The sequence below is a fragment of the Anser brachyrhynchus genome, assembly GCF_964034855.1.
Source record: "Anser brachyrhynchus genome assembly, chromosome: 3".
Taxonomy (NCBI): domain Eukaryota; kingdom Metazoa; phylum Chordata; class Aves; order Anseriformes; family Anatidae; genus Anser; species Anser brachyrhynchus.
In genome coordinates this window covers 126,335,193-126,357,712 of record NC_137696.1, presented here as the reverse complement: position 1 = coordinate 126,357,712, position 22,520 = coordinate 126,335,193, and the positions used below count along the sequence as shown (strand labels likewise).

Here is a 22,520-nt window from a genome sequence, read left to right as displayed (position 1 = left end):
AAGTTCTTATTAAAGAAGTGCTAGGATCATTTGTATTTCTCTTACATCATTTATTTACCTGTGATCTTCCAGGTTTTTTGTCAAAAAATCTCTTCCACTGCATTTTGGAGAGTATGGTCAGAATAGAGCTCTGTTTCTTTGTTGTGTAGATCCTTAGCCTTGAACTTTCTGCAGTGCTATTTAACTAGCAACAGTCTTGCAAGGTTTCTGTTCTTTGGCAGTGGCCACTTAATCCCTTTTGTGTGGGCACGTTTGAGAGGTCCGTGTCCGCTGTTCCTTTTTATTTTTTTCTCAAACTCACCATCTCTTTACTTCCAACCATGTTCTCTTTCTATTTCCATTCGTTTCTTGTCTCTGTCCTTTGCTGAGCTGATGGCTAGCTACTTCTCACTCCCTCAATTCCATGACTGCCCTTTGCTTCACAGAGCTTTTGCTCTTCATGGCCAGCTGTCTGAACAGACGGTATTTGTCTGGAAGAAGGAAAGGACAGGGAAGTAAAGAGTTGACTGGCTCTTAGAGTTGTGTCATAAAAACCTTCCTTCTGTAGCCAGGAGGGAAGGAGCATGTGTGGCCTTTACCTATAGCTATAGGAAGGCCTGCATTATACTTCCTCAGGCTGAACAGTCCTAGCTCTCTCAGTCTGTATTTGTGGGAGAGGTGCTCCAGCCCTCTGATAAACTTTGTATCCCTCCTCCAGACCCACTCTAACAGACCCACCTCCTTGTGCTGGGGGCCCCAGACCTGGATGTAGCTCTGCAGGTAGGGCCTCACGAGGGCAGAGCAGAGGGAGACAGTCACCTCCCTTGCCCTCTGGCCACTCCTTTGTTGGTGCAGCCCAGGATGCAGTTGGCTTTCTGGGCTGCAAGTGTGCTGCTGGCTCATGCCAGGTTTTTCATCCACCAGAATCCCCAAGTCCTTCTCTGCAGGGCTGCTCTCAAGGAGTTCTTCTCCAAGTCTGTACTCATGTCTGGGATTTCCCCGAACCCAGGTGCAGCACCTTGCGCCTAAGCACTTGTTGAATCTCATTAGGTTCACAGGGGCCCACTTTTTTTAGCCTGTCCAGGTCCCTTTGGATGGCAACCCTTCTGTTGTATCGACTGCACCACTCAGCTTAGTGTCATTTGCAAACTTGCTGAGGGTGCATTAAATCCCATTGTCTATGTCAGATAGAAAGATATTAAACAGTACCAGTCCCAGGACAGAACCATGAGGGACACTGCTTGTCGCCAGTCTCCACCTGGACATGGAGCCGTTGGCCACCACTCTCTAGGTGCAGCCTTCAAGCCAATTCCTTACCCACTGAATGGTCCACCCTCCAAACCCATCTCTTTCCAGTTTGGAGATCAGGATGTCATGTGGGACCGTGTCAAAGGCCTTACAGAAGTCCAGGTAGATGACATCCATCGGTCTTCCCTTGTCAGTTGATGCAGTCGCTCCATCACAGAAGGCCACCAGATCGGTCAGGCACAATTTGCCCTCGGTGAAGCCGTGGTGGCTGTCCCACATCACCTCCTGGTCTTGCATGTGCATTAACATTGCTTCCAGGAGGATCTGTTCCGTGATCTTCCCAGGCACAGAGGTGAGGCTCACCGGTCTCTAGTTCCCCAGGTCTTCCATCAACCCTTTTTTAAAAGTGGGAGCGATGTTTCCTTTTTTCCAGTCACCAGGGACTCCACCTGACTGCCAGGACTTTTCAAATGGGCTAGAGAGAGGCTCGGCAACTCCATCAGCCAGTTCCCTGGGGACCCTGGGAGGCACGGCATCGGGCCCCACAGACTTGTACTCGTTCAGCTTCATCAGGTGGTCTCCAACCTGCTCTTCGCTTACAGCGGGAGGGACTCGGCTCCCCCAGCCCTCATCTTCGGGTTCAGGGAAACAGAGACGTGTGAGGCCTGACTGGCGGTGAAGGCTGAGGCAAAGAAGTTGTTGAGTACCTCAGCCTTCTCCATGTCTCTCGTTACCAGTTCTCTCCTCTGCCATTTATCAGCAGGGGGTACGCTCTCCTTGGCCTCTCTTTGCTGGCCAATGTACCTAGAGAATCCCTTCTGGGTTTTGTTTTGTTTTTTTTTGTGTCCCTTGCCAAGCTCAGTTCCATCCGTGCCTTGGCTTTCCTGATCCCATCCCTGCACATCTGGACAGCATCCCTGTACTCATTGCTGGCCACACGTCCCTGCTTCCACTGCCTGTGCATTTCCTTCTCACATCTCAGTTTGACCAGCAGGTTGCTGCTCAGCCATCCCAGTTTTCTGCCTTCCCCATGTAAGAAAGTGAGCAGGGGGATGGAGAGTTCTTGTGCTCTAAGAAAAACATCGTTAAAAGAGTTGCCAGCTGTGCTCAGCTCCTTTTTCCCTAAGGTCAGTGTTCCAGGGGATCCTGTCTGCTAGATCTTTAAATAGCTGGAAATTTGGTCTTCAAAAGTTCAGGTTCTTTGCATCTTACATTCAAGCCTAAATTACTAGATCGTTCATTCACAACTTGCACTATTCTTTCTGGTCCCCGTTGCTGATCCAAACTACAGAAATTCAGGATCCCTCATGCCATTTAATGTTCTTCCTTATTGGCACCTTCATGATCACAAAAAATGTCTACTGTGCTCTGTTGCATACTTGACAGTAAATGGCTTGAAGCTGCAACAGGGGTGGTTCAGGCTGCGTATCAGGAAAAGGTTCTTTGCTGAGAGTGGTCGGGTACTGGAACAGGCTCCCCAGGAAAGTGGTCATGGCACCAAGCCTGCTGGAGTTCGAGAAGCTTTTGGACAATACTCTCAGACACATGGTCTGATTTTTTTGGGTGGTCCTTTGGAGACCCAGGAGTTGGACTCGATGATCCTTGTGGGTCCCTTCCAACCTGGAATATTTTTTGACAGTATTAATTACTAAGCTGCTGGAGTGTTTTCAGCTTCCAAATTTTTTTCAGCGGCTCTAGGAGTGAATGCTTGATTTATGTTGTTGACTTTTGATCTGAGTTATCCTCTGTGCTCTCAGCAACCTGGTGTTCTGGCCACCTTTTATTCAGTCATGCATGCACACGCCTTCCTGTACCAAGGTGACTGTTCTGCTGATTGGGACCCCCATCTTTCCGAAAGGCTCATCTCAAGGCTGTGACGTTGTTTTTTTGTTGGTCTAGAACATACACTAGAATACATAATGCTCACTTTTTGTGTGGCTCATCATGTGTCAGTAATTCTCTGAGAGCTTGTTTATACTTGCGTTTACATGCGAAAATGGAGCTTTCTAAGTAGAATGGGTCTAAACAGTTGGCCTAATGGCCAAAATGAGCTTTTCAGGAAGTTTCTAGCATTGGCTAAACCTGATGGGTGAGAACTCATTGAGGTTTCCTAGGGGTCATCAGCAAATCCTGCTGTTCTGGAAGTGCAGCCTTCTGGGAAGTGTACGTGAGATCCACAGCAGTCTGCTGCTGCTGCATGATTTCTCCATGTCTGGATTAGTCCTGGTTTGTGTCCCAAGATTTGCCTCAGGAATTCAGTTGCTTAAGAATACATTTTGCTTCTGGGAGGACCACCCTCTTTAAATGATTTGTGCTCTCTTTCAGGAGAAGAAGTTGCACTGTACTGTGCCAAGTATCTCCCTGAGATAATCAAAGACCAGAAGGCCTATAAGGAAGGCAAATTGCAAAAGGTAAGAATGCAGCACTGCCCTGGAACCAAGTGTAAGCATCAGTGCAGAAAAGAGCCCTTGTTAGGTATCTAGTACTTAAATACTTCCCCGTTCTTCCAAGATCTGTCTGTCCCGTCTTCCAAGGGTATCTCCATTTCTCTTTCCCTTCGTTGTTTCTAGTTTATACCAGCTGTTGATTGTATTTTCAAAGATAAACATTCTGTTTTCCATCTTTCTCTTTTTTTTTTTTTAATTTTCAGACTCATTCCAGTCAAGGTAGTGAGTTGGTTTTTTGAGTGTAGTTTTCTGGGTGGTTGTTGTTGTTTGGGGACAGGGATAGTTTTTGGCAGAGGTGGAAGGTTAGAACAAATCAGGGTGTTTGTGTCTTGCTTCTGCCAAATGATCTCTCTATATATTGTTATTCTCCCTCATAGCAATAACACCTGGTCTGACATCAGGTATCCCCAGAGTTGGTGCTGGATTGTCAGCAGTGTGGGTGAGGGGAAGGCAGTCGCTCTAGAACTTCCATCTAGATCTAGTCTGAGGATAGCCTACAAAGCAAACTCGAATCAATTTGTGGCTCTTGCTCTATGGCCAAGACACCCAAGTATTATGCTTTGCTGATTCCACACTGGGATGTGTTCACTGACTGCAGTAAGCCTGTCTGCTAAGCAAGGGAGCGCCTGCTTGCTGAACCATTCCTCACAATGGCGTTGAATGCTATCCTGTCCTCAGGTCTCCTGTAGACTTCAGGAAGGCCTTAAACACTGTCTCCCATATGATCCTTATAGACAAGCTGTTGATTTATGGGCTGCATGTGCAGACACTAAGGTGGACTGAAAATTGGCTGAACAGCCAGAGCCATGGTCCCTGGGCGCTGGCTCTGAATTGGCCCTGATTGACTTGGGGGGGGGGGGGGGGGTGACCAGATGAACCCCAGAGGTGCCACCAGCCTTGACCAGTTTGGGCTCCAATTCTGTATGGTTAGTTTTGGAAGAGTCTTGATCGCAGCAGGTATAGAATCATAGAATATTCCAAGTTGAAAGGGACCGACAAGGATCATCAAGTCTAACTACTGGCTCCATGCAGGACCACCCAAAAATCAAACCATATTTCTGAGAGGATTTTCCAAAAGCTTCCTGAACTCCAGTAGGCAGAAGATGAAATTATGCACATTCTTATGTCTGTGTTCATATCTAGGCCCTGGAAGATGCTTTCTTAGCCATAGATGCCAAGCTCACCACTGAGGAGGTGATTAAAGAGCTCTCTCAGATGGCTGGGCGACCCCAAGATGATGAAGATGAAAAGGAGAAAGTTGCTGATGAAGATGATGGTAAGTCAGATGCCACTGAATAGGTAAGACTGCAGCTCTAGGCCAGGGACTGAGAGATATTGGACCAGGTCTCCATTAACAGAAGGTTCGCTTCTCCAAATTAGCCAGTTCAATTTCAGCTGGAGCTGCCACCTCTCGGTACTGTCTCTTGCTTTGAGCTGGTGCTAGGGGTATTTTGATTCATTTAGTAGCTTAATCATATGGATAGTAAAACAGCCTGTCAGAGCTTTCCATAGGATATCCTCTATGGGGTGCAAGCTTCTAGGATGTGTCAGAAATCCCTGAGCTGGGAAGTGGGCTAAGTTATAAAAATTAAATGGTATATGTCTGATGCTAAGCTCTGTCAGGCTGGCGGCAGACAAACTACAGACAGGATTGAATTAGATTCTCGTCTCTTTTCAGTAGTTCTTTCTTACAAAGAAGCGAATATGCTTTTTCCATGAGCAAGTAGTTGCCAGATCATGAAGCCAGATAGAAAGTGAATCCCAGGGTAGAATCCTGTGCTGCTCTTGGCTGAATAGCTTGTGACTAACCTTGAAGCAGATATAAAGCTGTAAATCACTGTGAACAGTGTGTTGATCTGAAAATGCTGTGTTTGTTGGTTCTTGTTCCCCAGCTGACAGGGACGAAGGGGTTTTTTTGTGTGGTTGCTTTTTTTTTCATTTTTGTCCTATACTTTAAGGACTATTTGGGATATTTCTGTTTATTTTCCTTTTGGCATTAATCAGCAAAGAAGAGGATAACCAGGGGGATGTCAACAAGGAAATGGTGGAAGTTATCTAATACCAGTGGAGTTTCTGGTCCTTGGCTCATAGTTTAGGGGGTCATCCTATTTTCTGTCTAGTGTCCTGCATACCTAAAGCTATTTTATTATCTGATTGCAAGTGTCTAGATTGCAAAAGGACCCCAAGCAATTGCATAAGGCCTATGGAGCAAATGCTTTAATGAAAATTTCTTGTTCATGCTGCAGTGTTAATGAACAAATCTGCACATGAAAGTGGTCTATCTGCTTCCGCAACAGCTTCACTTGAGCCTGCACTGGTGAAATATGACTCTATACCCTCCAACCTCACATCTTATTTAAATGCTTCTGTGCTGCCTACAAGTCAGCAAGATAGCATCAGTGGCCTGAGGCACTGGGGTAACTTGCAGACTGCTTGCCTTGGCAGTGGATAGAAGACCTTTCTCTGCCATTTGCATATTGTTCATCTGCAGCGCTTGGAAGCTGTGGGACAGTGCAGGCCTGGCTATGTTTGTCCGTGCCTGGTGGTGATCAGCAAGTTGAGCATTGCTGAAACATGTCTGCAAATAGCAACCTCCAGTCAGGGCAACTCACTGCTGAACCCAGTGTGTGTTGCACAGCTGCTGCTATGGTGATATGTCTTGCTTTCTGATCCTCTTTGTCCTCACCCCACTCCCCCTTTCCATTTTTAGTGGATAATGAGGAAGCTGCTCTTCTGCATGAAGAAGCCACAATGACCATTGAAGAGCTTCTCACACGTTATGGACAAAACTGCACCAAGAACCTCAAACAAAAGTCCTTAGCTCCAGCTGGGGAGAACGCTACAGAGGGGACAGGCAAGCAGCATGATGGGGAGTCAAATATGAACGGAGAGGCTGACCCAGGGGAGCTTATCGACCACAAGGAGAGGAAGAATGGGAAGCCAGATGAAGAAATCACGGGTATTTCCTCCACCTCAGACAAAGCCAACGCTGGAGGCAACAGCCCTGCTCTGCAGAAGCCTGAAGTAGGCAAAGGTGACGAGGCCGTCACCTCTTCTACTGGGGAGGCCGGGCCCTCCTGCTCCTCTACGGGAAAGCCCCAGCGCACAACCAAATCCAAATTTTTTGAGGACAGTGAGGATGAGTCAGATGAGGTTGAGGAAGAGGAGGAAGACAGTGAGGTAGGAAACAGCACTGGGACAGAGTGGCCTTCTGGCTGGGCAGAATGCATTGCTTGCTGTGGTACTTAAGCTACGAGTCTCTGGCTCATCCTAGGTGTGTCCTGGGAGTAGGTTTTTCAGATCGATACTTTGAGACCATCTCATGGGAATATTGGGGATTGTTTAGACTCTTAAACTCTGAGGGAAACATACACTCATCTGTGCAGCAGCCATAGTGGATACCCATTGGTCTTTCTGCATGCACCATCCCTCCATTCACTGTGGTAGTTGGAAACTAGCTGCTCTGTTCGTAGACATCAGGTCTGGGGAAAACTTAACAGGCCATTTCACTCCTCTGGGGCAAACCAGTCTCATGTCATTACATTGGAGGGACCAGCTGTCTGGGGAGGGCACTAAGAGTGTCCTGTGTGACTCCTGGTGGTATCTTTTGTTTCTTGTAGGAATGCAGTGAAGATGAGGATGGTTACAGTAGTGAAGAGGCAGAGAATGAAGATGATGAAGATGACACTGAAGAAGCAGAGGAGGATGAGGATGAAGAGGAGGAAATGTTGTTACCAGGCATGGAGGGGAAAGAGGAGGTGCACACCTTGTTCCTGTGTTCTGCAGCATAGTGTGGAGCCAAGGGCACATGGGGAGCGGGGAGGAGGGGGCGTGTAGCAGGGGGTTATTTCCATTCAGCTGGGGATAAACATCCCTTCTGTTCTCCTGAGGCTGAACACAGCTGCTGACAGACTGACTTTGTGAGAGACTGAGGGATAAGGCTTGGATCTGGGCAGCAGGTTGAGATTAGAAGAGGCTGACTCCACTGCAGGGTTTGCTGTGCTTAGAAAGTGCTGGGGAGGGTTTAGCATGGAAAGGAGTGTATGACAGCAGGACTGCTACAGCTTCTAAGGTGCCAACCTTCTCTCTTTGAAGAGATGTCCTGGCTTGCAGTGAGGCGTCTACTTGAGCTGGTGCTGTGGTTTAACCCGGCCGGCAGCTAGGCACCACGCAGCTGTTTGCTAACCCTCCCCCCCACCCCCACCCCCCACAGTGGGGCAAGCGAGAAAATAGGAAAAAAAAAAAAGTGAAAGCTTGTGGGTTGAGCTAAATACAGTTTATTAGGACAGAAAAGAAATGAAAATAATAGTGATAATAGTACTATTAATAATAATGTGTACAAAGTAAGTGATGCACAGTGCAATTGGTCACCGCCTGCTGACCGATGCCCAGCCTATCCCCGAGCAGCAGTCCCCTCCCCCAGCCAGCCACCCCATATTAATTGTTGGGCATGACATCAGGTGGTATGGAATACCCCTTTGGCCAGCTGGGGTCTGCTGTCCTAGTTCTGTCCCCTCCGTGCTCCAGATGCACTCCCAGCCTGCAGGACAACGTGAGAAGCTGAAAAGTCCTTGGCTTAGTGTAAGCACTGCTCTGCAACAATTAGAACATCAGCATGTTATCAACATTATTTTCATCCTAAATTCAAAACACAGCACCCTACCAGCAGCTAGGAGGAAAATTAACTCTATCCTAGTCGAAACAAGGACAGTTGGGCTGGGGCTGGAACTGCTGCATTAGAGCTGAGGATATAGCAGGGTGTGTTGAACAGTGGAGAATCCTGAGCCCTTTGATGCTTTGTGAGGCTCGAACAAAGGTATGGCTTGACCCTGCCTCTCAGTGAACATGCTACTGCCAAGTTTCATGCTTCCCTCAGGCTTTTCTCCATTGTTCTGTGTGTGCTTATGGAAAGCAGGGTTGAAATGCAACACCTGAGTTTGGGACACTGCTGGGCATGTGGTGGGCAGTGCTGGTTCCTTTATGACCTGTGATAGAGCAATGGGAAGGAGTCTGAGCAAAAATGTTTTTCTTGCAGCCTGGCTCTGACAGTGGGACAACTGCTGTCGTGGCCCTTATCCGGGGCAAGCAGCTGATTGTGGCTAATGCGGGAGATTCTCGCTGCGTGGTGTCAGAAGGTGGCAAAGCTGTCGACATGTCGTATGACCACAAACCAGAGGATGAGATAGAATTGGCCAGGATAAAGAACGCTGGCGGCAAGGTCACCATGGATGGGAGAGTGAATGGTGGTCTCAACCTCTCCAGGGCAATTGGTGAGCAAGTCCAAGTGTGTGAATGCTGGCATGCCTGGCCTCAGGGTGCTGCGCTCAGGACATACGTGCTTCCAGCACTTGCCAGCCACTAAGTTTCATAGAGTCATAGAATGGGTTGGGTTGGAAGGGACCTTAAAATCATAGAAATCCAACCCCCCTGCCATGGGTAGGGACACCTCCCACTAGATCAGGTTGCTCAAAGTCCCATCCAACCGGGCCTTGAACACTTTCAGTGAAGGGGCATCCACAACTTCTCAGGGCAACCTGTTCCAGTGCCTCACCACCCCCAGAGTAAAGAATTTCTTCCTTATATCTACACTAAATCCGTCGTGTTTTAGTTTAAAGCCATTACTCCTTGTCCTATCATTTACACTCCCTGAAAAAGTTTAAGGAACAGTTTTCAATTGGTTGATGTCTAGAACGTATTCAATATTTCACATGGTGAAATTTCAGTCTAATTAGAGAAAATAGCCATGAAAATGGCAGACGTCAGTAGAGAGAGGCACCCAACACCTGCCAGGCTTCAGTGTAGGATGTGGTGTGTGAGGCCTCCAAGGCTGTTGTGCCCACAGCTGGATTGTCAGAAGCCATGCCACATAAACTGTCCCCAGAAAAAAACAACTTGACTTTTGGATAGAGAGGATGTTTTCCTCTCTGTACTTCTATTGTTAGGAGGCTGTTGAAGGACCTTGGTGTGTTGCTTACCGAGTACCTAACTTTATACCAGTTTGAGCCCACTTGTTCTGGAGTCAGACTTGTCTTTTAATTGCACAAGCTCTATTCCCCTTGCTACAATGCTTCAGGCAGCACCTAAGCACTGTTTGTACGCTGACATACCTGGCCCTGGACAGCCTGAGCTTCTTGAAAAATGAGCATCTATCATTATAGCAGAGCCAAGTGTTCAGGTGAGCTGCAAATCCTGCTCTAACACATGGGATAGCTCACCTCCTGAGTGCTGCTGCCAGTTTTCAGCTGGTTTTGTTAGACATCATGTGCTGTTGGTCTGATATTGCACCAGGAAGTGGGGAAGTGGCAACTGGTTTGGGGTGAGGAGATACTGAACTGAGGAAGGCTCCTCTGTGCCTTTGTATGGTAACAGTGTGGTGGGCTCACCTAAACTGATGCCTTCGATGTGCAGCAGATTTCTCTCAGTCACATGTCTCCACAGCCAGGTCTGCTCTGTGGAAGCACTGGTGCCAATTCTGTTAGGGCTGCTGTTCAGCAGAGTACTGTTTCTCACTGTTTGGAGTAGGCAGCATTGCCAAGGCCCAGTGACAGCGTAAAGTGATCCTCCTCTCCACTGCAGGTGATCACTTCTACAAGCGGAACAGGAATCTGCCTCCAGAAGAACAGATGATCTCTGCCTTGCCCGACATCAAAGTGCTGACAATAAATGATGACCATGACTTCATGGTCATTGCCTGTGATGGAATCTGGTATGTAATGAGGGAGCGGTTGTGCCTCTTGGGCCGTCGCTACCCTGGTCATTCACTGGAGCTGGGCCTCAGGAAGTCCCAAGGGGCATGGCTTCAGCCCTTATTTTCTCAAAGAGTTAATTCTGGCTCCTGAGGAGCTGTTCTCAGATGGAGGAACATCGCAGTGTGCTGAGCTTTGAACCCTCCTGTTCCTCACTATGCAGTCTTGTTACCATCAGCTCCCTGCTACAGTGGAACTATCTCAGGACAGTGTGGTATGGCTCCCTTTTCTAGCCCTTCTGACTTTTCCACTCTACAGGAATGTGATGAGCAGCCAGGAAGTGGTGGATTTCATCCAGTCCAAGATCACCCAAAAGGATGAGAATGGAGTCCTGAGGCCGCTCTCCTCCATTGTGGAAGAGGTAAGGTCCATAACACCCCTTCAGTTGCTTCACCATCCCTTTCAGCCCACAGTGTTTCTGCATCCCAGCTTGGTGCCTGACTTAATTCCTTCTCCATCAGACTGGTTTGTTCAGCGCTTGGGATATCTGGCAGCACTTGGGCTGCAACACTGGCTCGTACAGGAGCAGAGAGCCACATCTGAATTAGAATTTGGTTCCTTTGTCACCCTGACCAGTGTCTCTGACCTCTAGGTTATTGTCAAGCTGAAGGAGTTTCTGTCTGCTTTGAGAAAAACAGAGCTGCTGAGGCTGGTTCTCTGGTTTGGCTGTAAACATCATTTGAGCCCAGCCCTTGCCATTCTGGCCTAGCAGCCCCTAACTAAGCTGCTGTCAGTTGATAGACTGGGTCCAATGGCATAGGTTATTCGAAGGGTGTCTGTGCACTCTGCTAATCTGTCCTGTCCCTCCTCAGCTGCTGGATCAGTGTTTGGCTCCAGACACTTCAGGGGATGGCACTGGCTGCGATAACATGACCTGCATCATTATCAGTTTTAAACCCCGTAATACGCACCCACCGGCCGAAAGTGGGAAACGGAAACTGGAGGACATGGCAGCACCGGCAACACCAGCAGAGGAGAATGGCAGTGATAACAAGAAGAAGGCCAAGCTGGAATAGCAAGCCTCGCACAAGGACTTTGCTGTGCGCTCACCAGACTCTTGTTTCTTAAACATGCTGAACTCAAGACTCCAAAGTCTTGTCCTTTTTTTAGCCTTAGCAGAGGCCTTGTTTGTCAGTGTCCCGGTTGGGGGGTGGGGGGCGGGTCTGGTTAGCAAGGGCATGTCACACTGTTCATCTGTAACCATTCCAAAGAATGAGCCAAGGGCAGAACTGCACACAGGAGCAGCCACCAACCACGGCGCAGGAGCCCGCCATAGGTGGCAGCCTCTTAGCACAGAGCCCTGTGGTTAGAAGAAGGATGTTCCCTCCCCCCATCGTCTCCATGTGGTTGTTGCCATTTCTGTGCCTGTGACTTTCTGTTCAGAGGGAAGAACTTTTTCACTGTTGAGGTTTTTTAATCTGCACCCGATTATTTAAGGCCCTTTCTGTTTTTATTTGTGAAACAATCTGGCTGTGGTGCTGCTGCCACACCTCATTCTGTTGTACACTTTCAATCAATACTTTTTTCAAACTAAAAGCCCAGAAAACATAGTTGTACTTCTGGTCCTTGGTTCTTTCCTGGATGTGGGGGGGTAAGGAAGATGGGGTGAGGAGGAGGATGTCTCTCTTCCCTGGTGTCTCAGGGCGCTGTGGGGGTTATGTCTGCAGTTCACAAGAAGAAGCTGGCTTCTACTGTGCGGTTGCAGAGCCCAAGCCCCTGCTGCAGTGCTTGGGCCTGCTGCTTATCCACTTAGCCTGAGATGGCTCAACTGAGGGCAGTCTGTTACGCACAGAACAGGAGAGAAGTCTCTGGAGATGGTTTCTGTCTGCTGAACAGATGTGCCTACCAGTCACCCTCCTGAACTAACCTGCCTGCAGCATGCTGCACCCCATCTAGCTGCATGCTCTCTTCAAGGTCTGACAAGGCAACTCCTGCCTGCTGGTGTGCTGGGTGATATAAAGCTTGTATGGCTTGTGTCAATACCACAGCTGCTCCTGCAGAGGTGAAGTCCCTTGGCTATAAACCACTGATGGAAAGGTCAGCTGCTGTTCCCTGCTGCTGTACCCTTCACCTTCCACCTGATATGGTGGGAGCACAGATGGAGTTTACAGGCTAGGTTACATGCTGTAACATCATCCAGATGCACCAGGGTTCCAGTGTCATAGGGATGTGCCCTTTGCAATGCCTTTCACTGTAAGCTTTCCCTCTTGAAGGTGAACTTTACCCTCCTGGTCCTGGCCTGTTGTCTCAGACTTGTGTTCTACAATTCAGTCAGCCCATGCTGCACCAGCCTGTACAGGTGTATCTTACACCATCTTTTGTGACAAGGTAAGCCCCTTCCCTGGTGGTCCTGAGCTTAAGCCCCTCTGTTAAGTATCTCTCCAGTCGTGATGTGCCCAGAGCTGAACAGTTTTGGTCCCTGTATCATCAAAGCTGGGCTCCTGCAGCCCTTCTCAGGGTTGTGAATTCAGTGCCACAAGTGCACAGGCTCTGCAGTTAGACTTGTTGCTTTACCTCACTGTGTGCTCAGAAAGAAACTTTCTGGATGAACTGGTGTGGTCCCCAAGAATGGTGCTGTCCAAGCAAAGCACCAAAGGAGAGGATATTCTTCCTTTGCAAAGGTGGCTTTCTTTTCAGGGCATCTTTCGTTTGCTGCTAGATGGGTTGGTCTCGGGATCTCTCTGGTTAAGGGGCAACCAGTACTTGGTGCTTCCTCTGTGCTGTGAATGTGTTTGCCAAGCTGCCTCCAAATTTTGAATTGTCACAGGTTGAATTGTAACAGAAACAAATAATTTCTACACTCCCAAAAGCATTTGTTGTTTCTGATGTCCCTCTAGTTTCCACACATCCTTTTTAGGATGGTGAGAGTAGTGATACTGTAGAGCCTCATGCAGAAGGGTAAATGCCTGCTGGGAGGCTGAGCCCAGAGGCACAGTTTTGCTCAGTGGAGTTATAACCACTTCGAATGGACCTGGTTGGTGGCAGACGGTCTTGTTCTTGCTGAGAGGAATCAGTCTCTGGAGGGCTTGGTTTTCAATTTTCTCCCTGGTCATTAAAGAAAGTTTTTAATATAAGACTTAGGGGACCCCACAGAGACTGGTTCTAAAATGATCCTGGTTAGTAGTGATCTCACATTAGTAATTTGTACTGAGCTGTAACTAGTTTTAGACCATTTGCTGTGTGCTCTGTTGATGTTTTGTCTTGAAAACTTTTAATCAAAATGCTTTGTGGTGTCATGTGCCATATCAAAGGCCTTTGTATATACAGTTATTTTTATTAACCTAGTGACTCTGTTAAAAGGGTAAAATCAGGAGCTTTGCTAAGACTGCCCATTATGTTATGTGGTAATAGCTCATCTCCATGAATGCAAACGAGACAAGAAGCAGTGCTTGAGGGGTCCTGGTCACCTCAGCAGAGCCAAGGTCCACAGGGGTTGAGAGGCAGATCTCCCCAGCATCAACAGGAGGGTTGCTGCCCACAGGGCAGGGGATGCTGAGGATGGGGGTATGTGGGGCAGGCAGGACAGCTACAGCGTGTTTGGGGGAAGGAAGGGGGTTAGGGCGTAACAAGTGTGGGAAAAGGGCATAAAAGGGGACAGTTGTGTGTAAACAACCAAACACCACAAAGTGATCTTTTCTAGCTATTTTACTGAGTGGTCTCTTTCTTGTGGGTGGGCCTGAGTGCCAGCAAAAAGGGAGAGGCCAGAGCGCATGCATACTGGGCAGGGATGCGTGTGGCAGTGTGTGATTGCTCATGACCATCAAGCTGTGCTCCCTGGTGAGCAGGCTAAGGGTTTTGAGAGCCAGGTTTTGATGTGGGCTGGGCCAGATCCTGGAGGGGTCTGACTTAATTACTGAAGAGACCAGGAAGCCTAGGATGTTAGGTTAGGTGAAAAGCTCAGCTGCGTGGACAAAGGAGGCACACAAAAAACATGGCAGGAGTTACTTGATTAGTAACCTAACCCAGCTACCCCAGGTCCATCAGAAGAGAAGTACCAGCCCATCAGAGGCCTATCTCCAAAAATCCAGGACACAGAGGTACAATAGCAGACGGGGGAAACCACATCACAGCCCTTGCCCAGGCCCCTCCCAGGGCTGTCCCAGGAGAGTCATCAGCCTGGTCCAGGCATGAAATCCATCACCATGAATTGTGAGGTGCTCTTGGGATCATCCTGAGAGCACAGGAGAGGGGTTGCCTCGTTGTGGGGGACACGTGGAGTACAGGAAAGAGAAGCTGGGGAGTGCACAGGAATTACTATAGGATGTGTTGGGCAGTTGGTGCAGGACGTGAAAAATCACAACTGTGCTGGGGACCAGAGAGGCCCCTGAGCAGGAGTGTGAGGCTGTGTGGAGCTCCAGGGTAGCATCATGAGAGTGGGACCCTGTAACCTGTGTCACCAGCAACCAGAAAAAAAGCAGGTGCCCAGGTGTTGGGGTTGACCTCCCTGCTGGCACCTTCAGCTGGGAGAAGCCACACCATTTGCAACACAGTTTTTTGCTTCTGCTTTGGAAAAAGTGCCTATCACAAGGATCTAAGTAGGTTCCCCATCCTGCAGAACCCCACATGCTAAAGCAGCACCTGCAGCCCTGGGACCACCCTCCCCCCCCACACACACACAGAGCCAGGGAAGCATGGGGCAGGCAGGGATGTGAATGCAGACATGCAACATGAATCATTGTAATGAGCCTCAGCACTGTGTATGGCCTTCCACTCTTTGGGCTGCTCTGGGCTCCAGCAGCAGCTGTCCTGCACCACACTCAAAGGCACTGAAGCACCCAGGTATGTTGCTGGGAGCACTCAGGATCTGTGGGTGCTGTACATGATGTACCAGGGTTGGCCCAGCTGGGGCAGGGCTCAGACCCTATCTGTTACTCAGTTTGCTGTCACAGTGCTGGCTGAGGCTCTGCAACAACATCCCACGACCCCGACTGCCAGCCCTGTCCTGTGCTGGTCCAGCACGTGTAAGATGCAGCTTTCTGAGGTGTTTGTACAAGAGACAAGCCACATTCTTTCCCTGCTCCCTGGCCCACTTGTCCCCCATGCCTGGCTTGAAGCTCCCACTACCTGCACCTGTGCAGGGCTTGGCCTATCCTAAAGCCCCACCTGGCCTCATGCAATACCAGTCTGGACGCAAACACAGCTCAGAGCCTATGATGTTTGGAGAGTAGTTTTATTTCTCAGCAGTGAGGATGCTTTAGCCTGCCTTCAGGGAAGAGGTGCAATGAGGTGGGTACAAGGAGCAGGCAGTGCTGAGTGCATGGTGAGTGCCTGCCCAGCCTGGGGATGGAGCCGACCCAGTTCATGGGGCTGGTGATGCAATGCAGAGGGCACAGCCGTCTGCCACAGGGTATGGGATCTTTGTGTCAGTGGGAGATGAGGTGGGTGCTCTGTCTCAAGAATCTTCCAGCTCACTGCTGCAGTCACCTTCACTCCGCTGGGATGCCTGTGACACTGTACCTGTCGCTAGTTCCTCCCAAGGAGTCTCCAGAGAGACTCTGTCCTGACAGTGCACTGCATAGGCTCTGCTCTCGCGCAGGATGTGGCACTGTTTCAATCGCCACCTCTACCTCGATGTTGATGCCTTCCCTGCAGACAAACACAGGTTAGGGCAGCAGCCCAACAGGGGAACATCGCTGAGTCCCTGTCCAGTACAGTAAGCACGGGGAAGGCTGGTAGGAAAGGACTTGCCAGTATTTCCCCACACACACACACATGGTCCCCTTCAGCATAGCAACTGCTCACCTGTAGGACCCGTCCTGGCCCTCACTTAGCATGCTCCCTGCGAGGGCCACGGTGCTGGCTGACTGGCTGTCCTGCTCCTTCCATACAGTCCTGTGGTGTGGGCTATGTCGGCTGCTGGGAAAGGAGGTGGTTGTATCTGGGACGCCATCCTCGACCCCCTTGGGGCTGGGCAGCACTGACCACAGCTCATTCACTAGCAGAGGGAGAGATGGGGCTAAACACTGTGTCCACAAGGACCATTCACCATCAGGAGCAGAACAGCCCACCAGGCTCCTGGCAGACAGGCACATGAACTGATCCCAGAATGCTTTGGCCAGCACTCACTGTCCCCCAGGAAACCAGTCTGCAGCCTCCCAGCCACTCAGGGCAGAACAGACACGGGTCCCCAGGGAGCCCTGGAGCTGTCACAGCTGCAGAGCCACAAGACAGGACCACAGCCTGTGTGCCACACCACCACGACCCCCCCCCCCCCCCCCCCCCCCCCACACACACAAATACACACACATACCCCACCATGGAGGGCACAGGCCAGGGGACAGCTGAGAGTGCACGACTCACACTTGGTCAGGTTCTCCAGTTCCACCACACCAAGGTCCCCAGGCTGGCCACGGCCACCCCCACACCCGCTGCGGCTCCGACACAGTGACAGCACCACCACCCCGTAGACATAGGTGAGCATCAGGGGCACGCCAATGCCTGCGGGCAGACACGTAGCTATTGCCTAGCCCTCAGCAGCAGCCCTCGCTGTCCTTTCCCCCAGGTGCCCTGGTGCCCTGGGTATCAGGCATTCCCCCTTGAGATGCTCCGTTGCGACGGCCCTATGCACTGGCCCCACGCTCTCCAGCACATGGGCAGTGCTCCCAGCCCTGTCCTGGTACACTTACCCACTGTGACAGCTGTTATGATGGGGGACACAAACAGAGAGAGGAGGACACTGCTGGTGACAGAGAAGCACTGCTGGCACCCTGACAAGCTGCTCCTCCGGCTCTGGCCCAGCACCTTGAGGAGAAGCGAGGCAGGTGAAGGGGCTCTGCAGAGACACAACAGCCCCCCCAGGCCACGTCCCTGCTCTTCCCCACCCTGGCAGAGCTCCAGCCACCACTGCCCAGACCCCCACTCCCTCTCCCCAGAGACAGGCAGCCATGACAGCGCTGCCAGCACAGCTCAGCTGTCCTCGGACAACACCCTGGCCCACACAGACCCACTGCCTCTGTTCACGCCCCCCGCCCCCACCCCCCCATGTAGAGAACACCCTCCCTGGTAAAGGGTGTCGGGGTGGACAGCAGAGACGTTCCCCACTGTGAGGGGCTGTGGGGAAAAATGGTGGCATGGGGACATGCTGTGGGCAGTGCTGAGCACTGTGCATCTGTCCAGGCCTCTGGCCATGGGCTGCCAGGCTCAGCAGAGAGCAGGACCATGGGAATCCCAGGGCCAGTACCTTCCTACCCATGTAGATGGGGAGCCCGATGGTAATGACAGGCACAGCAATGCCCGCGACGAGGGAGATCACCATAGGCGCCCCCAGCACCATGCCCAGCTGCCACAGGATCTTCCGGGTTCGCGACCAGGGCCTTTTCCCCCAGAAGGTGCATCCAGAGGGGCTGTGAGGACAGAGTGGGACTGGGCCGATGGTTCCTGCACAGAGGCAGACAGACGCCAGCACAGCCCGGCCCTAGACCTGTGACCCTCCAGGGCAGCAGAAAGCCAGGTTCCTGCACCCCGCTCCTGCTGCCACCAGGGACACCTGCCTGTGGGGTGCTGACAGCGAGCCCCAGGCCCACAGCTCCGCCAGCCCAAGCAGCACGGACACATTTGACACGGACAGCACTGGGGGTTGGACCTGATGATCTCGTGAGGTCCCTTCCAACCCCTGTAATTCTGTGATCGTGTGACACTGCTGCTCCCCCCATCAGTGCTACAACCCACCAGCCCACCTGGAGGCACGTGGCCGTGGCTCTCTGCAGAACCTCACTGCCCCCCCATGCTCCCCAGCCCAGCCCCACCGCCCCTGGCAGGGCCCCCAGCCTGCCATCATAGCACCCCCGTGAGCCTGGCAGCAGACCCCCACAGCTCAGCCCACTGGCATCTCCTCAGACCACCCCTCAGCTCCTGGCAGCACCCTCACACCAGTCCCCCAACACATCCCACGGCTCCCAGCGCACCACAGCCCTGCACTGACCTCAGGAAGTGCACGTCGGAGATCTCCTGCAGGCAGAGCCAGCAGAAGAGGCAGCCACACACCGTGCAGTTCATGCGGTTGCAGCTCCCATCATTGATCTTCATGATGAAAGCACTGCAGCGGGGACAGACTTTGATGTCCTCAGCCTCAGCTGGCAGGGGGAAGGGAGATGGGCTGGAATGCGGGGGGAGCAGGACAGTGCCGCTCTCCCCCATCCCCTGTCCTAGGACTGCAGCCCATCCCATGGGTGCCTGGGGAGCCACGCACCGCCAGCACAGCCGGGTCCTTCTCATCCCCAGCTCCAGCAGCTGGCGCAGAGGCTACACACCTCCGTGCAGAGGCAGCTGGTGGGAAACACTGGGTCACAGCTCCAGGATCCCCAGAGGCAGGAAGGCACCAGAGCACCCAGCTACGCTGCTCAGATGTGCGCCATATCCCTGTGCTGCCTGCTCCCACCCTGGACCAGGGTCTCACCGTTGGCCGACTCCTCTGGGTAAACTAGCTGTGCCGAGGGGCTGGCCAGGCTGGAGGTCAGCGGTGCTGGTGCACAGGGCCCATCGGGGTGCCAGGGCTGACGGCAGTGGTAGCAGAACTCGGTGCCACAACCCTCACGCCCACAGGTGAGGCGAGGACACTCGGCGCAGCCATAGGCAATGACAGCGTAGCTGTAGGGAGAAGACAGTCAGCGTGGGGGGACCAGCAGTGCCCGCAGCCCCGCCGCCACATCCCAGCACGGCACACAGTCATTCCCCTCCCTAACAGACAAACAGCTACGCAGGCTACACGGCCACAGTCAGGACCAGAACATCTCTCAGTACAGGCCCAGCACCGAACGGAATCATGTCTCAAGGGGACTGAGCACGTGAAAGGCTCGCGGAACACAGGCACAGTTTGCTGCACACCAGCTCCCAGCCAGGAAAGCCCATCGCCTCCACCAGCGTGGGAACGGGGGATCCACACTGTGCCCTGCTCCCAGCTCCACGCGAGGGGCCAGCAGTCACCTGCAGTCTGGCGCAGGACACCAGCGGGTGCCAGGGTCGGCCACCAGCAGCCGCCGCAGGAGGAACTCCTCGTACTTGTCACGCAGGGCAGGCTCGGCCAGGAGGCGGTGGACATCGGCAGGCTGCAGTGTGGCGGGGCAGTGCGGGCAGGCCACCTGCACGCGGCTCTCACTGACAGCGACGCGCAGGTACTGCTCCAGGCACGCCTGGCACGAGCGGTGGGCACAGGAGGCAAGGGTGGGAAAGGCCTCAGGAGGCTGGGGCAGCAGGCAGAGGGGACACTCCACCAGCTCCCCATCCTCGCCCAGGGGCAGCGCGACGTGCATCTCCTCAGGGTCCCCCGATTCTTGCTCCGGGTCTGGTGACGTCTCCCCACCGACCTCTGGCTTCTGCCCACAGAAGCCCAGGACGTGGAGGGGCTGGGGCACCCACACAGGTCGCTCCATGGTGGCACGTCAGGGCAGCAACCGGCTGCCGTCAGGCTACGGAGGACAGCGGGGCGGTGGCAACCCCGGCACGGCCCCCATGGCGGGCCAAGCTGTGTCCTACCTGGGCCTTGGAGCCAGCATCCCCACAGGCAACAGCCCAACCATCTCCAGCTGCAGCCCGCGCCACTCAGCCTGCAAAGGAACTGCACGTGAGAGCGAACACGCGGTCCCTGGATGCAGGAATGAGCCCTCAGCACCCAGCAGACCCCGATGCCCTTCAGGCGCAGAAACCAAGCCGTGGCCTCGCCCTCCCCACCGTGCCAGCCCTAGGGCTGTCCAGATGGCTGCAGCATGTTAAAAAAAAAAAAAAAAAAAAAAGCAACAGCTCCAGGAAAAGCTGAGGGATCCGCAGCATTCGTCAGGCTCCAGACTGGCCCACAACCAGCCACTTGTCCCTTGTGGGCCCAGGGCACTGCCCTGGCACAAGCCCTGCAGCACAGAGACCTCAGCCTCCCCTTCTGTTTGTAAAATGGGCAGCTGAGCCAAGGGACCCAAGAGCCAGTTCATTCAGTGACCAGCAGTGAGATGATGACAGGAGAAATGAGGTAAATCTATCACGGTTTTCCCTCACTCAGAGTTCACATTAATCTGGAGCCCCTCTGGACACCAGGACCAGTCAGTCCACTGCTCTCCTTGCTCTCTACACTCCAAGAATTTGCACCCTGTATTTTACAACCCCATGGCACTGCTGAATCCCTCCTCCTCTAGCAGCTTCTGCTTTTTTTTTTTTTCCCCCCTTTGAGCACAGCCAAATCAGTAAAAACACTGCCACTGGGAGAGGCAGGTATCAGCGATGACCCAGGTAAGCGCAAGGAGTCTGATTACATCTGCTCTGCTGGGGACACGCACGGCACCGCACTGCGGCACCCCAGGTAACAAAGTGCTTTCTAGTCAGGTGTTAACTGGAGACCCAACGGAAGCTCGACTTCAGTTTGATTTTTAAAGTTGTTAGAGAGTGAGAGGTACCGCAGGAAGAGAGCAGGGAGGGGTGTGCCCAGCCAGCAGGGAGGGCAGCATCTCGGAGGACTGCTGCCATCACCACAGGCTTTGCCGGTCGGAACAGCCGCAGTCAGCACCAGAGCAGCAGCAGCAGCTGCAGCCATCCGCGGTCTGACCACGAGGGGACAGCCCGTGCCTGCAGTTCCCACAACAGCACCGGAACATCCTGGCTGAACTGCTGGGGCTGCACAAGGCAAGCAAAGCACCAGCAGGGCTCTAACCAGCCCTGCCTCTGGCCCCGAGGTACCTGTCAGTGGGGAATCATCGCTGACACGGCACGATCACAGCTTCCCTGAGACTGCCACAAAGTCCAACATACGCGACTCGCTCAAGGACCTGCAGATAAATAAAAATTGTCGGTGAACAGTCTCAAGTACTGTTGACTATAGTCTACTACTGCTGTAGCTACTGCCGCAGCAGCAGCTTACACACCAAGGCTCACTCGGACATGTCACAGCTCTACTAACTGAACCATGGAGAAAGCAGAACAAGTCCTGCAAACAGGGACCAGGTCCGCTGCAGGGACCTGGATGTCAGAAGGACGAGTACATAAGTACAGGTTTGTCCAAGTGCAGAGCAGGGATACTGTTCCCAACCACAGCAGAGGGAAACGCGACAGCACGAGCGGGGCTGAGCCCCCCTGGAAGCAGAGGTGCCACTGGGCTGCACGAAGAGCTGTTGCAGCAGTCCCCAGGACCCAACAGGCTCCTCACGGCTCACCGGCCATGTCCTCATCCGGCAGGCGCAAAGCACGCCCAAGCAGACCTTCGGCGGGATTCGGGCCATGCAAACAGGAGTTTTTCTGGGAAGGGCGGCTGCGAACCAAGGGATGTGCCAGCGGGAACAGCGAGCTGCCACGGAGGGGGCACCGCCCACGGCCCCTGCTGGGCGCAGCAGGCAAGAGGGCTCTGCTGCGGCCGTGGGGATGAGACCGGCAGGGCGACGGCCGCGGAGGAGCCACGGCACTGCCACAGTGCCCCATCGCCGGGGCCGCACCGGGGCTCGCTCTGCAGCCGCCTCTCTGCTCGCACCCGGCGGCGGGGAGCCGGGGTCCCTCCCGCTGCAGCCAGCCCCGGCAGCACGCGGGGAGCGCTCGGGGGAAGGGACCCCACGGGGCCCCCGCTCCGGCTCCCGCCCGGCCAGCCGCTGCCCGGGGGCGTCGCTCCGGGCGGGCGTCGCGGACCTCCGCGGACGGCGCCGGCCCGGCCCGGCCCGGCGGCACAGCTCGCGGCCCCGCACCCTGCCCCGGTCGGGCGGGTCCCGGCGCGGGGGGCAGCCCCTCGGTGCCTACCGGTGCCTCCCGGTGCCCGCGGGGCGTCCCCCCGAGCCCCCCCCCGCGTCCCCCCGGCCGCGGAGCTCCCGGCACCGCCGCCCGGGGCCGCCTCACCCCGCCCCAGCGCTGCCCCCGGGGCGACCCCGCGCCGCCGCCTCCCGCTCCCCGCTCCCCGCTCCCCGGCCCCGCCGGCCCCCACCTGCCTCCGCCGCCGCCCGGCCCGCGCCCGGCCGGGCCCCCCCCGCCGCATGCCGGAGGCGCGGCCCCCGCCCTCCTCCCTCCCTCCGCTCCCTCCCGGCGCCGGCACCGGGGCGGCGGGGCGCGGCGGAGCGGGGGGGCGGCGAACCGGGAGCACGCTTCCGGGGGCCCCGTGCGCTTCCGGGGCACCGCGCCGCTTCCGGCGCCGGCCCTGCCCCGC

At 53.6% G+C, this 22,520-nt stretch overlaps 2 protein-coding genes across 16 annotated transcripts in view; one reads left to right on the top strand and one right to left on the bottom strand.

Moving 5' to 3' along the window:
- PPM1G (protein phosphatase, Mg2+/Mn2+ dependent 1G) overlaps positions 1-11,970 on the top strand; it is a 28,169-nt gene extending 16,199 nt beyond the window's left edge. The window contains exons 3-10 of the mRNA XM_080585285.1: positions 3,553-3,638; positions 4,818-4,950; positions 6,385-6,854; positions 7,295-7,432; positions 8,710-8,944; positions 10,251-10,380; positions 10,679-10,781; positions 11,233-11,970. Of these exons, the coding sequence (XP_080441411.1) occupies positions 3,553-3,638; positions 4,818-4,950; positions 6,385-6,854; positions 7,295-7,432; positions 8,710-8,944; positions 10,251-10,380; positions 10,679-10,781; positions 11,233-11,436 (1,499 nt within the window). The 3' untranslated portion in view covers positions 11,437-11,970. The remainder of the gene's footprint in view (positions 1-3,552; positions 3,639-4,817; positions 4,951-6,384; positions 6,855-7,294; positions 7,433-8,709; positions 8,945-10,250; positions 10,381-10,678; positions 10,782-11,232) is intronic.
- A 3,606-nt stretch (positions 11,971-15,576) lies between these two features.
- On the bottom strand, positions 15,577-22,504 carry LOC308192102 (E3 ubiquitin-protein ligase RNF19B-like). 15 transcript variants are annotated; one of them, XM_080585290.1, is made up of 11 exons: positions 22,302-22,437; positions 21,077-21,165; positions 19,892-19,962; positions 19,343-19,731; positions 18,816-19,006; positions 18,342-18,492; positions 17,601-17,763; positions 17,047-17,161; positions 16,721-16,858; positions 16,163-16,355; positions 15,577-16,006 (listed from the first exon to the last, which is right to left on the bottom strand). In XM_080585290.1, exons 4-11 carry the CDS (start codon positions 19,666-19,668, stop codon positions 15,847-15,849), a joined length of 1,437 nt encoding a protein of 478 aa, XP_080441416.1. In that variant the 5' UTR covers positions 19,669-19,731; positions 19,892-19,962; positions 21,077-21,165; positions 22,302-22,437; the 3' UTR covers positions 15,577-15,846. The 15 variants fall into 15 exon arrangements, 13 of the variants coding, with proteins under 13 accessions (XP_080441416.1, XP_080441422.1, XP_080441417.1 ...); XR_013948548.1 differs by having other exon boundaries at positions 16,671-16,858; positions 19,343-19,962; XR_013948549.1 differs by having other exon boundaries at positions 16,163-16,273; positions 16,671-16,858; positions 19,343-19,962.
- Between the last annotated feature and the right edge of the window lie 16 nt (positions 22,505-22,520).